The 16,591-nt window shown below is 38.1% G+C and overlaps 1 protein-coding gene across 20 annotated transcripts in view; it reads right to left on the reverse strand.

Moving 5' to 3' along the window:
* Positions 1-3,967: 3,967 nt before the first annotated feature.
* The window catches only part of NEK1 (NIMA related kinase 1), a 50,620-nt gene continuing 37,996 nt past the window's right edge, over positions 3,968-16,591 (reverse strand). For all 20 annotated transcript variants that reach the window (XM_074586976.1, XM_074586964.1, XM_074586962.1 and 17 more), the window contains 9 exons: positions 16,253-16,444; positions 15,551-15,671; positions 15,249-15,331; positions 14,028-14,245; positions 11,294-11,448; positions 10,214-10,425; positions 7,912-8,045; positions 7,493-7,625; positions 3,968-5,453 (listed from right to left, as the gene is read on the reverse strand). In XM_074586976.1, the coding sequence (XP_074443077.1) occupies positions 5,440-5,453; positions 7,493-7,625; positions 7,912-8,045; positions 10,214-10,425; positions 11,294-11,448; positions 14,028-14,245; positions 15,249-15,331; positions 15,551-15,671; positions 16,253-16,444 (1,262 nt within the window). In that variant the 3' untranslated portion in view covers positions 3,968-5,439. The remainder of the gene's footprint in view (positions 5,454-7,492; positions 7,626-7,911; positions 8,046-10,213; positions 10,426-11,293; positions 11,449-14,027; positions 14,246-15,248; positions 15,332-15,550; positions 15,672-16,252; positions 16,445-16,591) is intronic.

The raw sequence follows: 16,591 nt of genomic DNA on the forward strand, positions 1-16,591 counted from the left end.
CATCAGCCAGGCAGAAGTGACTCAGGCAGCGCCGCAGCCTCACACCCGATACAGACAACCTCAGGGACGACTCGCGGAAGAACTGTCACAGCCATCCTGAAACTAAGCAAAACGCTGCCTCGCTGGAGTTTTCCCACCGTGCAACCCGCCTGGTTTTGGCTTTTGTTGCGCAGCTAATGTGAAAAAAACTCGCCAAGCCTTTGGCTCTGCAAGTTTTTAAACCGTATCGTTAAAAAGAGAGTTAATAGAATTAGCTAAATCACATCTTGGTTAAAAAACATCTTGGAAATAAAATCTGGAAGAGCACACCAGATCAGAGGCGCTCTAGGCAAGCAATTTAGCTGGAGCAGCCGAACTCCTATATATGTGTCTCACAAGTAACTACAAATTAATATATCTTTATGGAAGCGGTTCAATTAAGGCTTTAGCTGCTGAAGAAGTGTTTTTAAGACTCTGGCACAAGCCAACCGTTAAAAGTGCTACTATTTGAATTGATGAACTCATCAGCTCAGCTGGAAAACATCAACTTGGAAATGCATTTGAAGTGTGTACTGCATTAACACACAAATTTAATTTAAAGGAATAAGCTGTTTATGGATTTTAAAACTAGTACTTAAACTCTGCAAATTGCTCCGTCTAAACTGCTATGATGAAAATGGCAGAAAGAAATGTTGTAGGAATGGTAAGGATCGGTTTCTATTGTATGCTAAATTTTAGTCTACGTGGCTCATGAATGAAAAATTGTTAAAATAAGATTTGAGAAAGCGCATAATTCTTTGGGAAGAAAAATGTTATAAAGGCTCGAAAAACCAAAATTCTGTATTTGTCTGTGGTTTATCACAGTTGATAAAGTTGAGTCTTGCTTCATTTGAGTCTTGATGAGGTGCTTTTAGTGGAGAGATGAAAGTCAAATCAGGAATTGAGTCAGGAGTGCGCTTCTACCCCACCCTCTGGCTGAGGGGAAGATTGATACAGAGTCCAGCCATACACAACATCATAACCGTGCTAAAAGCGCCGTATTTTGTTTTATTTAAATTTGCATCTAGTCATTTGGGGAAACTGGAGATATTGGGGGTTGGGGAAACATGCCATCCCCCAGGAAAAGGAACGTAAGGGTGGCATGACTGATACAAGCTGAGAAGCTGTGCTTCAGCTAAAGGCTTCTCACCCAGTTCCGCAACTTCTATATAGTTCTCTATATTTTTGATTTCATGGAATCATAGAATGGTTCGGGTTGGAAGGGACCTTAAAGTTCCATCTAGTTCCAGCTCCCCTGCCATGGGCCCAGACACCTTCCACTAGACCAGGCTGCTCAAAGCCCCATCCAGCCTGGCCTTGAACACTTCCAGGGATGGGGCATCCACAGCTTCTCTGGGCAACCTGTTCCAGTGTCTCACCACCCCCAGAGTGAAGAATTTCTTCCTAATATCTAATCTAAATCTGCCCTCTTTCAGTTTAAAACCGTTACCCCTCCTTCTGTTGCTGCGTTCCCTCATAAGGAGTCCTTCCCCATCTCTCCCGTAAGCCCCCTTTAGGTACTGGAAGGCCGCTATAAGGTCTCCCTGGAGCCTTCTCTTCTCCAGGCTGAACAACCCCAACTCTCTCAGCCTGTCTTCATAGGAGAGGTGCTCCAGCCCCCTGAGCATCCTTGTGGCCCTCTTATGGACCGGTTCCAACAGGTCCATCGCCTTCTTGTGCTGAGGACTCCAAAGCTGGCTGCAGTACTCCAGGTGATTTGTAAATTATTTGTGAACGATAACGTTTTGTAAACACGTGAAGATTTGCGTTTATGTGTAGCGTTTTCAGGCCGTGGCCTTGTACAAGGAAACGCTTGTAAATCACAGCGACTTCAGCATTTCCACGCTGCCCCAGGCTCACCGCCTGCCAGCTCGCCCCGCAGCTTCCCAAGCAAAGTGCGGTTTTCATGGAGGATTCCACCCGTTTGGCACCCCCCGAGGCGGCGGGTCCTGCACCCCGCCGGTGGGGCTCTGCTTCCCACGGCCCCCGCCGTCGCCCGCCCGGCAGCCGCGGACGCTGTTATGGCGCCACCTGGCGGCTGCAGGGCTGCACGGCCCCCCCCGAGAAACCCCGTCGGGCTTGGTTTGTGTATTTTGAACAGTCTTATTTAAGAACTAGGGGTTCAACTCTTGAGTTGAGGACAGTCAGAGTTTTGAGAGGGTGTAGTTTCCCCTACAAACAAATGTGGAAAAAAACCCAAACCCAAACAAGCCCTTACAAAAAGTTTTTGTAACTTTTCGACAGATTCAAGCAAGTTTTACTGTGAGCGAAGTTTCCTGTGAGGGTGGTGAGGCAGTGAAACAGGTTGTCCAGAGAAGGTGTGGATGCCCCATCCCTGGAAGTGTTCAAGGCCAGGCTGGATGGGGCTTTGAGCAACCTGGTCTAGTGGGAGGTGTCCCTGCCCATGGCAGGGGGGTTGGAACTAGGTGATCTTTAAGGTCCCTTCTAACCTGAACCATTCTGTGACTCTATAAGGTTGCAAAGCTTTAGAACAAAAGGGTTAACAGAGAATCATAGAATCACCTAGGTTGGAAGGGACCCTTAAGATCATCAAGTCCAACAATCAATCTAACACTGCCAAAACCACCCCTAAATCACATTCCTAAGCACCCCTTCTCCCAGCCTGTTAAATACCTCTGGGGGTGGTGATTCCACCACTTCCCTGGGCAGTTTTACTCCTTGCTGTTGCAGGTCAGAAAACTCAAGGTGTACATACAGCTATAAACGGCACCATGAGCCAGGAGAGGCCAGTGTCATGGACTGCAACCCTGTCTGCAGGGCAGCACAACAGAGGCATTACAGGTTTGGTTTTTCAGCATTTGTTTTTTGGGAGGGGAGTACGTGCATTTTTTTGTTTATGTTCTGTTTTTCTTTTTAAAGATTCCTCACCTGAGTTACGGTTGGCTTTAGGGGTCAAGAAAAAGGACTGAGGACAGGGATATAATATGAAATAGTTTATGGTTTGTGTCAAAAATACCATCCTGTATGTATCTCAATTTGCTACTAGAATTACAACAGAAAATTCTTTATAGTGAGTGTAATATGAATACAAGCCAAATGCTCAACTAATTTCAATAAGTTTTACATACAGACCAATAAATCATCCTGAATTCACACTGTCCTTCATGCCCTTATAATGTACATTAACTAGAGATTTAAAATTGTGTATAAAAGTATTTCTTTAGCAGAGAAACTTATTTACTGTGTCAATTCTAAATTAGCTCTTGAGGGATTTCAAGGATATCCAGTACCGGTTGGCAGGTTTGAAGATTATTCTTGAGCAGCTGTGCATAATCTATGCATATTTTTCAAATCATTAATTGATAAAAAGCTCTATGTCTGTAAAGCTTGAAGTCTGCAGCTTATGTCCATTTTTCTTACCAGCAGCAAACCGGCACACTGCCTAAGAAATGAAGACACTCAAGAATGACATGATTTCAATTTCAAAAGAATTAGACACCCTCCACCCTTTAACTTCAGTAAGACTGTATCACCTTGAGAAAATCCAAAACCACAGAGCGCAGAATAAACCAGTTGGTATATTTTCTTCTTTCCATATAGTTAATCTGTATTCTTTTAAATCTATAGCCCCAAAAGGTGTACAAGGTATTGATTTGAAAAGCAAACCTGAAAATAGAAAATAACGCAGACTCATTCTTTATTAAAGTCTTTAGAGTGTGGCTGCTGAATGTCATTGATGATGCAGCTTATGAGGATCATCTCTCTGAACAGATTAATCAGCAGTAAAAAATGGAATGAAAGAGAAGCCTAGTGAAAAGCCCCAAAACTTACTGTGGGAAGTTTAAAAAAAGGAAGGGAAGGAAAAGAGAAACAGCATAGAACAGAACCAGCACTGTGTCCAACAATGACGTTACTTTCTCATCAGATGAAGCAAGAGGTGTTTATCAAGTAAATAAGGACTTAAAAAAAAATTAAAATGTTAAAGGCGTTTATGATTTTTAATTTTATTCTCATCGCAGATGCCCAGGATACAGCTGAAACAGAGTAAGTTTGGCCTACCTTTAAGAAGTGGATGTGTTTAAAAAAAAATTAACACTTTTGAGTGGGCAAAACTTTAATAACAACACCATAAAACAATTATACAAAAATCATGTACATGTTTTGACAGTTCCAAATAATACATATGTATATACTTGATTTTACTTTGTGGAAAAGTAACTTTTGACAGTTTTAGATTGTGACTGGCTGTAGCTGAAAAATAAAAACCAAACTATTTTTCTCCAATAGGGCAGTTGGGATCAGATTTGTAACAGAGACTTCCTGTATGGGGGAGCCAATCAAGTTGTCCCAGAGATAATTGGAAAAAAACAGCAGCGTACCTGATGTCTGCCCTGCATAGTACCACTTTGACAGAAGGAACAAGGAAATGTGGGTCAGAAGACGTGCCTTCCCCCCCCGCTTTCTTTTGGGGTGGTGGAAATCAAGCTACAAAACCTTATTACAGAGCACTTGTGCCTGCAATTATTTTGCCCCACGGCTGCTGGAGCCATGAGTGTAACAGTAAGAATTTAAAAACAAAACTGGAAAACTCCCACTTCTTTGAATTCAACAGCATCCTATATTATCATTGACCAGATTACAAAATTCAAAAGAACTAAATACTTGGGATTTTGGGAAAGGGTTGGGGAAGAAAAATATTGAGAAAAAAAAAGTATTTGAGCTCCACATGAATTTTACAATCTCAAAACCCCCAGATGTTTCAATGATGACTGAAGTATCAGTTTGCCTTGATTTAGAAACACCATTAAGATATTTCAGATGACACTGGTTAAAAACTGACGGAAGCCTTCAGCTTCAAAATACAATAGTTCTTTTATGAAGAAAAGAGTGAAATACTCAAACCGGACCACTAGATTAAGATGCCATTAAAATATAACCACAAGGGTCAATAAAAATGAAGTAATTTCTTTATGTGGGTGTAAAGAGAGGCTACTTTCAGTAAGTAAGTGAAGAACTAGGTGTGGGTACTTCCACAACATAGTAATGCTTCCAGTTGCTTAACCATACCTGCCAACTGTTGATACAGCAGAAATTCTGTTTTAAATTATAGGTCTCAGTTTTGTATAAGAATATCTACAGGTATTCCTTTCTATATTTATTTTGGAATTTGAGAGATTACAGGTTTGGGGTTTTTTTTCTGTTGTTGTTTTTTGGGGTTTTGGTTTTTACGTTTTGGGCATCTAATATTTAATGAATACATATGCAAGTACACACGAGATGTGTATAGGTATCTCAGTTTTAAAAGGCAGAGTCGTCTTCTTTTTAATACAATCAACATTATTTTTTGAAGTCTTGCTTCTCCTGCCCCATGTTACATTCTCCACTACAATTTGTTATTCAGCTGTGCAGACTTCAAACACCGGTATGTAGTACAGCATTAAGGGCTTTCCTGAGTCAGGTTTATTCATCGTTATCTGTAAAAAGCAGGAGAGGGGGAGAGACAGGGTGAGAGAGAGCCACAAACACACACACACACACACAAAATCAAGCTGGGGTTACAGAATGAACTAGAAACCACAATTTAGTAAGCAATAATACAAGAATTCAGTCGGTCACTGATGGGGTGACTGTTACCAAAACTGTCTTGGAAGCACTATGCGTACAAATACTGAACAACATGTCATCTTTCTTGGATTAGTGAATTTAAGATAGTTTCATCTCAAGTGGCCTGCTTCAGTTAGAACAATCCTCTTAGTAGAGAGCAACATAGATCTTTTCAAACTTTTCTTATTTGAAGAGTATAAAATTTGAGACAGGTCAGGAACGTGCTTCTGACTGTCACTCGTCCTCTACTCACCTTTATTATCTTAGGATTTTTTCTTTAAACGTCTGAAATTTAAAGTAGCTCTTAAAATGCAGTTCTTTATGTACTTTAGTACCAAAGTAGTACCTGTACTTTAAATGTCTGAAGTGTAAAGAACTACTTTTTCCTTTACATTTTTGTATACTACCACATAAATTTGTAAAATACAGAATTAGAACTGAAGCTATTCAAAATAGCCGCTTGTTAATTAGCATTTTACAAGATGAAAGCTAGTTCATTTTAACAGGACTCACTCAGACAGCAGCTTACAATTTGTATGCCAACATTTCTGCTAGTTGTCATTTAAGCCTTTTGGAACTAGTTTTAAGTATCCTTAAGGCAAAGTGGCAAGAAACCAGTAACACTATAGTTATCGTTTTCTTCTGTATTGCCAATCCTTTGGACACTTGAGAAAAAAAAAAAATCAACTACTACAATATATCTTTCCAACTCTGTCATTAAATCAAGAACTTGTGGTTGAAAAAATATTTTTCAGACACTTTTCTGTCATACTTCCACAACACAGCATGAAAACAGCACTGGTTATTCTTACTGAGTGGTTCTATATCAGTAGCAAGAAAAGTTCAGACAGTGAAATTTGTATTAGAGCTTTTGTTTTTCAATTACTATGTTTTTAAAACTAGTTTTTAAGACTTTTTTCCCCAAGCTTTTACATGTAAAATACATAGAAAGCCATAATCTTATTTGACCCTTTATCCACTGCTATTGCAACAGATTTGTAAAAGAATTTAAAAGATGCAGAAAGTAGATGTTGACCAACATGTATTAGAATATTTTTTCAAAATTGAAAATTTCAAAATTGCACACATTTCTAGAGACAATATATAACACTTCTGATTTCTATAAAAATAATTGAGATTCTAGATTTTTTTTTTTTCCTCTCTAGTAAAGACTTTCATCATTAGAAATCTAAAACTACATAACTGCAGATCAATTTTTGACATGAGGGGAAAAAAACCCAACAAAATGATTTCTCATTGATAGTGGTCTGTGCGGGATTTCATAGGGCGACTCCAAGATCTAGGAAACTATCCATCTGCCTAGTAATCTGTGCTAAGCAAGGCAGGGCTCCCCCAAGCAAGATAAGTTTTCTTAACGTATTACTGAGCCACCTGAAAACTAGGATGGATGGTACCTCCACATCAAGTTCTTCTAAATAACAGCAGTTATAGGATAAAGAGCCATGTGAAATTTTCTTTTCAGGAAAGTAGTGATACTGCAATCCATTAAGAGTTTTGGAAAGAACAATATTATTTTAGCTAAAAATCCATTAATTCTTAAGATAAAATTGTTTTTAATTCTGAAAGTTATATTCTAGACTTTCATCTTCCCAAGCTGTGTAACTGTTTTACAGAAGTTAAATAATTATACTGCACCTTTCATAAGGCAACTATTGTTACCATTGACTGCATATGTACAAACTGTTAAAAGAGGGCAGTCAGCATGCTTCATCAAAGCTTGCCACGTTTTGCTGCAGGAATAATAATACCCTTTGTGAAAAAAATTATCAGTTTAGCCAATCAATATAACAGAGCACAGATATGTTTTAGAAGTATATTGGAACCTATTGTATACTGACCAAGAAAGAACGTAAGACAAGCCATAATTGCCAGGATACAGTGAGATTACCTTCCTGGTAGGCTCCATCTGCCATTACTAGGTGAAGTATTTTGGCATACAGGTGTTTGTGTTCATTTCCAAGAACAGTCTGAACTATGGTTGAACAAATATCAATATTTTCATCTTCATCTTCATGTATAGCCTGGGAGAAAGGACAATTCATGTTGCCAAAATTAATATGGGCATAGAATCAAGTAGTTCAAATTTATTAAATGCAATTCATGGTTAAACCTGAAGTTTTCCTCTTTAATCCACTCACGTGGTATTTTCTGTGATAATATTGTAGCGTGTTGAAACAGAGTAAGAGACTAAAGAAATAAGCATTGATTCTAGTCACATAATGCAATTAGTTACTGGCACAGTAAACAGCCCTAGGTACATTTATCTTGTTTCTGAAAATATTTTCCACTTGAGGTTATTCCACAAACCTTTATTTTCTCATAAACTTCAATTAATTTATCAAAGCCTATTTCCTGCTCCAGGTTATATCTCAATTCTTCCAAATGGCTGAAGATACTATCACATTCTTCACATTCACTGGCAATCTCTCCATCGCTATTATCTATAAAGAAAAAAAACAACAGTAAAACCCCCTCAGTTTTCCTACAGTCTTAATGTTGTTTTCACATCCCTAAACTTGATATCCACACAGACCTCTAAGTATAATGAGATCAGGTAAGCTCAGGAACAGTAGATGATGTTGGCAGATGTTCTGAACAACCTGCAAGGAAATAGGAGCAGCCTCTTTGCCTCTTTTTTGGCAGCAAAGAAATTCTGAATCCCAAATGGGAAGCATCTAGGTATCTCCGCTAAAACCCCCCTTTGACCATTAGCAACAAGGGCATTCGTACTGAAGGAAAACAAGGCATGGTCTGAAAGCAGACTTTTATTTACCAAAGCAATGTCAGTAGGTCAAGTTCCACATAACTAGTCCACGTATTTCTGAGGTGGAACTGATGCAGGGTTCAGTGGCTGTCCCAAGCTAGGGAAAAGTGCTCCTTAAGGAAGCAGCTGTCTTCTAGCAGAAAATAAGGAGATGTACATTAAGAACCAGTTATTTAATTTCTGGAGCAAGATGCATCTTGTTCCACTGAGCAAGTCTAGAAAACCCAGTACTAATTTAGCTACAAAGTTCTTCGTTCTTTTATGAGTGCATCTCCTCCATGTAGCAAATTCAGCATGCCAATTGATGCAATAAGGCATGCAACAGAATTGAAGGTGATGTTGTTTATAGGCTACAGAAACCTTACAAATTGGTTTGTAACAGTCAAACATTAGGTAAGTTTAACAAAACAAAAACAAGGATCTATTTAAAAATACAAGATAGAATTCCTATGTAAATCCTATTATAAAATACAAACTGCTTTTGCCTAAGAAAAGTACTTCCTTAAATAAACATTTGAATTACAAAAGGATTTACCTACCCAGAGAAAAAAAATATACAGCTTTTTAGATTTCAGTTTATATTACCAAATCTTTAAAAAAGCCCACATAGTATTGCCTGGTAGGCCACAGACTTCGTGAGTTAATATTAAAAGTATACTACCTCCTATATGTGACTAAGTGTAAGGTATAATCCTGACCAAATCATATCCCTGATTCAAGTATCAACAGTCATATCAATAAGAAATTATTACTGAAATAAAAAGAAAACTTGTATGTGGGTTAAACCCCCCCCCCATTAGATGCCTTCAAATCCTATGCTGTACTTTTGGATCTTAGATAGATTTGGTTTCAGGCTCTGTCTGTTGCCCTGAGTTTTGAAGGCCTTCCTCCCACCCCCAACACTGAAACCTGCAAGTTTTCTGAAATATCATGTTTCTAGAAGGTGGGACACTGACACCAAGTGCTGCAACACTTGCAACAACAACAGAATCACAGAAAGCATTGTATGTTATTAACGTATAACATCAGCACTGTCAAAAAATTAAAGAAGATGGTATTATGTACGCTTATTTTACCTTAAATACTTACTGAAGTGTATTATATAGATTATATCTTACAGGAATACTCACAGATTTTCAATTTGTTTAAAGTTGCCTTCAATAAACCAAAACTACACAAAAGCTATGTTTCAGATTACTTATTGATGTTTATACATCTTTTTATATACCTGTATTTCTAAATGCACTTTATTTTACAGCAGTAGTAAAATACTTATTTCAACCAGAATTTCAATAACAGAACTGAGGACACCATTGTGTATAGCTCATGCAAAATGCTAGAAGCAGTAATAAATTTTTCTGTCTCATTTTTAGTTCAACTGCATTAATAGTTATTTTGGGCTAAGAACAAGGTTAATAATTTCACGTTCCTTTTGACTGCCTGTTAAATTACTTAATTGTAATGTAAGCTGGATCCCAGATACTCCAGTCATGCCAATTGCCATTTCTTTTTCACTCTTACATTGTAGTCATGAATTATTCAAAACACATGATGTGCACAGTCCTTGATCTTCCTTGAAGACAAGTTTTAGACAACTAGAGAAAAAGCAACTTATAATCGCTGCCTGACAAACAGCCGGCATTTAATTTACAACACCAAATGTTGCGTAGATGTTGACCTTAACATTCAGAGTCTAAATATTATCTGATTTTTTAAAACTTCGGTATAAAAACTATTAACTAGAGCTTTACTTCATTATAAGTATACAATGAAGAAACATTCTTCTGTGTTTGAGTTGTTAGCATCAATAACTAACTTACGAAACAGGTACAATAGAAATTATACCTGACTGCCATTCTTCATTAAGTGCACTTTCACTGCTGGGGTTGTTTTCCTCTCCTTCCTCCATCTCTGTACCATTTGTTATGCATCCGACAACATTAGCCTTTAAAGTAGACTCCTCCTCTTCACTGAATTCCTCACTGGGCTGCTCCCTAAGCAATTGTTCCATTGAGGCCCGGAGTTCCTGCAAATCTGTATCTGCCTCCCCAAACATACTGAAAGTGATATAAAGGTTATAAATTAATACTTTAACAAGACAAACCCTGTAGGAAGAGCTCATTTCTTTTGTTATGCCAACAAACTGGAAAACCAATGTAGCTGGAGAAAAAAAAAAAAAAAAGAGACAAATCTTTGCGTCCTTAGTCCAACATCACAGCATTGATACCACAAGATACCACAAGACACAGGGAATAAAGACTAGCTAAACAGATATCACAGCGTTTCATAAAAAGATGATGACATGTCCTCTATTCAACTTAATTAGTAAGATAATTTCAGAATCTTTGTACTCATGCACTACTATAGAACCCTGGCAAGTATAATATTTCCAATCCAGATTAAAAATGTATCTGGAGCAAAAAGAGATCTAGATCTTATCAGATTAGATCACCAGATGATTCTGTCCCTGCAGACTACCCAAGCTGCAGGGAATAGTCAAGAGCCAGATTTTGAAGCTCCTTAAGAGGCTTGGGGAACTTGAAGGACATCCCAATACAACAGTAGAGAAGACAGATGAGCGAGATTCCCAGAACATATGAAGGAAATAAATATTCCTTAAATCTTTATTTCTAGAAGACTGGCAGCCATTGACTTTTATCTGCTTCAGCATAATGCAAGGCACAGAAGCCAGAGAGAATAGCATCTTTGATGGAATTTGGAAAGGAAGTTTAGACAGCTATTGTAAGCAGTACATCCCATTAGCTTCTCAATTCTCTGGAAGAAGACTCAAAGTAAATGGTGATTCAATAAAGGATTTTTAAAATTTGGGTAAAAACCCCATGCTGGTATACTGTGTATAGTTGTTAGTGTCTAACCAAAAATATTCTTGATCTAAGATGACCGTTGATAAATTGATACACTCACATATCCTCAGAATCAGAAGGTCCTTCTTTGGCTTGCTCATCTTCTGTGTCATCTATTTCAAGATTACGCTGATGCTGCACATCTGCTACACTGGGAACATCAACTAAAGTTCTGTACAGTTTGTAAAGATCCGGGAGTGAACATGTTCTCAACATCTGCAAAGGTAACAGAAAGCCTGTTTGATAACAACACTGAAGACAGTCTGAGGTTACAAAATACTTCAAAATTAGATTATTTTTTTTTCCTTTTTCATTTGAGGGTCAGTTTCAAAATAACAAAGTATCTAGCACAGATACTCAAATTGTTGAAAATATGACATCTTGAATTTTGCCTCTCAGCTACAAGGAAAGCATTCCTTCTGCCTTTACGAGTTACAGTGATTGAAAAGCTTTAAGAACATCAACTGACAAAGATTCTAGTTTCGCACAGATTTGTTTGTTACCCTGACATCTATCTAAAGAAGAGGAACACTGCAATAGATAAATAATACATATACACACACACACACACAATTGTTTACAATGCATGTATGACAATCACTTACAGCTTAGAACCATTTTAAGTAGCTGACAACAGAATAATTTTTGAGATGACATTTTATTATTTCTCTGGGTTGGTCACTGAAAACAGTAACTTTTGTTTATAGTATATTTCAAGGCAGATCCATAGTATTAGAAAAGTTAATTACAAGAAGTATTAGAAGCTCAAGTTACAACAGTAACTTGTTGCAATGGAAATAGAGCAACATGGAAACAAAGTAACCATTTACACAGTAATCTACCAGCTCTCTCTTGAAAGAAATCTAAGAATCCCCCAAAATTACTAAATATTCACCATATTATTAATAAAACAAGAAATAAGACCTAATCTTCACTAAGAAATTTTACCAATAAGCCTCACCTTCCTTCAGCATAGCTCTGAATACCTGCATGTTCAGTGTTTGCTCCTAAATTGTTTCTAAGTTGTCCTGAACTGTTTCCCCCCTAAATTTTAATGAAAAAAACCTAGTTCCTCAGCTACAATTTATACCAGCACAGTGTATTCATATACATGCTCAAATATCAAATCTCTGTCAGCATATGGCCAGAATATTATTGCCAAAGGAATAACCACTCTTTTTCACCACTACTACTAAAGTGAAGGAACAATTAGAAGACTGACTACCCCATCATTTGAAAGTTTCCGGGTATTTTGAAAAATGCTTATTTTCCAATTAGCCGACTTCTGTTGGCATACAGCCCTGCCTACACATAGGACACTAACTCTGTCTGCCCCGCTCCCTGCTGAAGGTTTCCATGGTTTCCGGGTAGGCGCTGCAGCAGAGGTATATTTGGGAGATTCCAGAAAGTCACATTTGCAGATACTGCAAAGTACTGAACTTCCTCTTCTTGCAAGCACATAAGGAAAGGGAATTTGTTGCATTCTCTCATCAAGTCTACTGCCGCAGTAACAACACATCTGTTGCTTTTACATACAACTCAACTGCATTAACAATTCTGTGCAAACACTTAGGTGCCAAATATGCAGTCTGTGACATAGTGTAGCACTTTGTATTGATACACTGAATAACTTCATTATAAAGCACACCCATTACTCTAAATCTGATAAGGATACAAAGAATGTTCATTTTCCCTCTCCTCACAAGTTAGCCTTTCTGTAATTATCATCCAATTGCCAGATAAGCAGCTTTATAAACTGGGGAGGTTAACAATAGACTAACTCTTGAGGAATCAAAATTAGTCATGAAACCATTTATCTGAATATATGGATCTGTGAAAAGAGATACAAGCTTGTCAAGGAGTCTTATTTTTCCCAAGGATGCAAACACCACTATCCCTGATATTATGCTTCCTAACAATGCATCAACCAATAGATATTATCCAATATTCAGTTATTCACCAAGTACTGCAACTTCTTTCATGAACTCACAAAAAAGGCTGGGAATCAAAAGAAGAAACGTTATTACTTGTCTGGCATTCCTCCACCCAGGAAATCATTTACTACATATTGACTGAATATAATGCAGGTGTGCAAGTTTTCAGAGAACCCTTGCCACCATTGTTTCTCCAAAAAGCAGCTCTTCTTATACACAATTTGTACTTTGGAACCTATGCAAGTATCACACATAAAGTCTGTTTCATCTACTAGTTACATAACTATTCTTAAAGTATTTAAAATTTGTATGATGAAAACCACATTCCACCATTCTATGCTGATTTCAGAGACTGTAGGGCTCATTTCAGAGCAGTTAGCTCCATTCACTCTCTTCAGTCTTCCTGCTTCACAGCCAGAACCTGTGCTAGTGGTTAAATCCTACAGGAGAAAAACCCCAATCATCTTGTTGACAGAAATTACAAGATACATTTGCTGATCTGTTCGGTGTTTATGACGATAGCAAGAAGTCTGAAAAACTGCATAAAAGGGAAGAAAGCAGGTAGTGGAAGTTAAGAATCCCCTTGTGAACTCCGTTATGTCTCAGAGAAGTGGTGGCATTCCTCCACAAACACCTAGACACTGAATGATGAAACTGGAGACACTCAACGCTGCACAATTTCTGCTGATACAATGAACGCACCACAGTCACACTGCAGGGCAGACACCGCTAGACAAATACAAACACCTGCTGAGACACTTATGCCATCTGTTCTGGCCTCACTCAGCCTCAATAAGAAAGTAAGTATATTACTATAGAAATAAAAGTTTTTGTGGTTTTGTTTTTTTTTTTTAAACTTGCCTTTGGGTCATTTGCATCAAACAGCCCTGTAGAAAGTCCAATCAACAAGGAACTTTTGCCTCTATTTTTTGCTGGTGATATGGAACGTGAACGAGGTATGAAAGGCTCTTCCTGTGAAGACTGAGCTGACAGAACCGGTGAGGCTGTTGGTACAGCCGGGGGCTGTATTACCCTCTGGAATAAGGGTTCAGGTTGCTGACAGTCACTGGAACAAGGTTCTGATGTGGTAGAAGAAAGTCTGTTAAAAATCTAAACAGATTAAAACCCCCAAGCTCTTAAGCAAAAGGTAACTGAAGTGAATACAACTAACTAATTTCTGTTGTACAACTGATGCACTAAGAGTATTAAAATCTCTTTGGATTATTTCAGTATCATAGAATCTTCATGGTTGGAAAGGACCTTTGAGATCATCAAGTCCAACCATACACACACAAGAAAACCCCCAAACACCTACAATCTCTGCCACTAGAGCATGCCCTGAAGTGCCAAATCTAGACGTTTCTTAAACACCTCCAGGGATGGTGACTCAACCACCTCCCTGGGCAGGCTGTCCCAGTGCCTGACCACTCTTTCAGTAAAGTAATTCTTCCTAATCTCTAATCCAAACCTCCCCTGCTGCAACTTCAGACCATTTCCTCTGGTCCTGTCATTATTCACCTGGGAGAAGAGGCCAACACCCACCTCTCTCCAGCCTCCTGTCAGGTAGCTGTAGAGGGCAATGAGGTCTCCCCTCAGCCTCCTCTTCTCCAAGCTAAACATTATAATGTAAAATTCTCCCATTTTAACTTTTTGAGAATAGCTATAGCCTATTCTGTTCTCATGCCTGTAGTTTCTTGTTATCCAGTCCATGCCTTAAATTATGGTGTAATCCATTTTCTTCTGTTGCTTTTTGCTTTACATTGAGGTAGCTTTGAAGAAACCTAATATAATTTGCCCAAACACTGGGAAAAAAACCCTAGTTTGCTTAATCCAGCCATAGATGCCATAGTATCACCAATGATGCCCGACAGTATTGCTGATGTATTTTCTATTCTACTGCAAAATATGCAGACCTTCTGACGTTACTTCAAAGGCCTCTGAGAGCAAGCAATTCTTCTATGCAATAAAGATAAAAGATAATCATTAGCTTGCTCTTTGGGGGTTAGAGAAAAAGTGAGAAGGGATGCCTCAAATTCTCCATACCGCCAGCTACAATAAACAAAACAAGATACTTCAACTGACCTTCTGGAGCTTCCTTTTGTGGTTTCACCTTGTCAAGCGCTACTTTCTCAGAAGCTGCCTCATTTCTTCTGTCATGTTGTGCCCTATTGTGAAATACCACATCCAGGGGAAACACCGTGTAAAAACAGTGAAAAACTGAAAAAAAAAATCTTCAGCCACCAAGTGCAGTAAAACTAACACGGCAGGCAAGTAATGAAGCTTTACCTAAGCTTAACATTTTAACTGATGTATCTAAATCCTAGCTCAGTTAAAGCTAGTTGTTTGAACTGGAGAGAGAGGAATCAGAAGAAGAGAATACTTACTTGTCCTCTTTCTCTTTTACCCACACTTCATTAACAGTGATGGGAAATTTCTTACACTCCTTACTCTGGTGCTCTTTAACTTCTGTTTCTTCCAACATCTCTGCTTCCAAATCATCAGGCTCTAAAATTAATAAAGTCATATACATCATTAAAAATGAATCCCAACCAAACAAAGAGACAGGAGAGACTATACATCTTAAGATTATACTTAAATCCTTCAGCTTTAATAATTTTCTCCATTTGGCAGAAACAACTGAAATTTTGTAACCCCAGAGCTAAAAGTTTGTTTACAAGAAAAGTATCTTAAAGCTCCAATAAACTATGTCTTCTAAAAACATCAGTAACATGCCCCCAGATGTCAGCAGAGTGCTGGTATTGTATAGAAGAAATGATTCTAGCACAATTGATGGGGAGAAAGAAACAAGAAATCCAACATCAACAACACAATTGAAACACTTTCAAATTCCACTTGTATTCTAGAGAGTTTTCTAAAAGCACACAAAAAAGGTTTCTGGAAGTTTAGAAAATACATTAGTGAATCAAATTACAACACAGGCATAGGAAGCACTTGGTCCTACCTAAAAGATGTTAATAAAAAGCTGCACATTACTTGTGGGAAGGTATAAAAGTATACAAGATCATTACTTCCCTTATTGAATTGGCAAATAGATTGTAATTAGAATTACTAATGAAAAGGCTTACCATTCAGCATAATAGGTTTACTCTGCACCTGGGTAGGTCCAGCTCTTTGAGATTCTTCTTGGATACTCATGTCAGAGTCTGTGATACCAACTGATACCGAAGACTGAGCTCCGACGGTAGGAAAAGCTTTCTTTTCCTTCTCCTCTCTTATAATTATGGACTGATGATCTCCTTCAAGAGGTTCTGCAGTACCTAACACAAAGTTATTCTATTATTTAAACACTGCTTTGACACAGTTTGATAGTAAACTACAATGTGACTATAAGATGAGTTGAGAATTTTTGTTTCTTTAAAGGAAAACAGAATATAAGAGTTTGTATGCTTTTATTACAGCTATTA

This window comes from Larus michahellis, chromosome 5 (genome assembly GCF_964199755.1).
Source record: "Larus michahellis chromosome 5, bLarMic1.1, whole genome shotgun sequence".
NCBI classification, from domain to species: Eukaryota; Metazoa; Chordata; class Aves; order Charadriiformes; family Laridae; genus Larus; species Larus michahellis.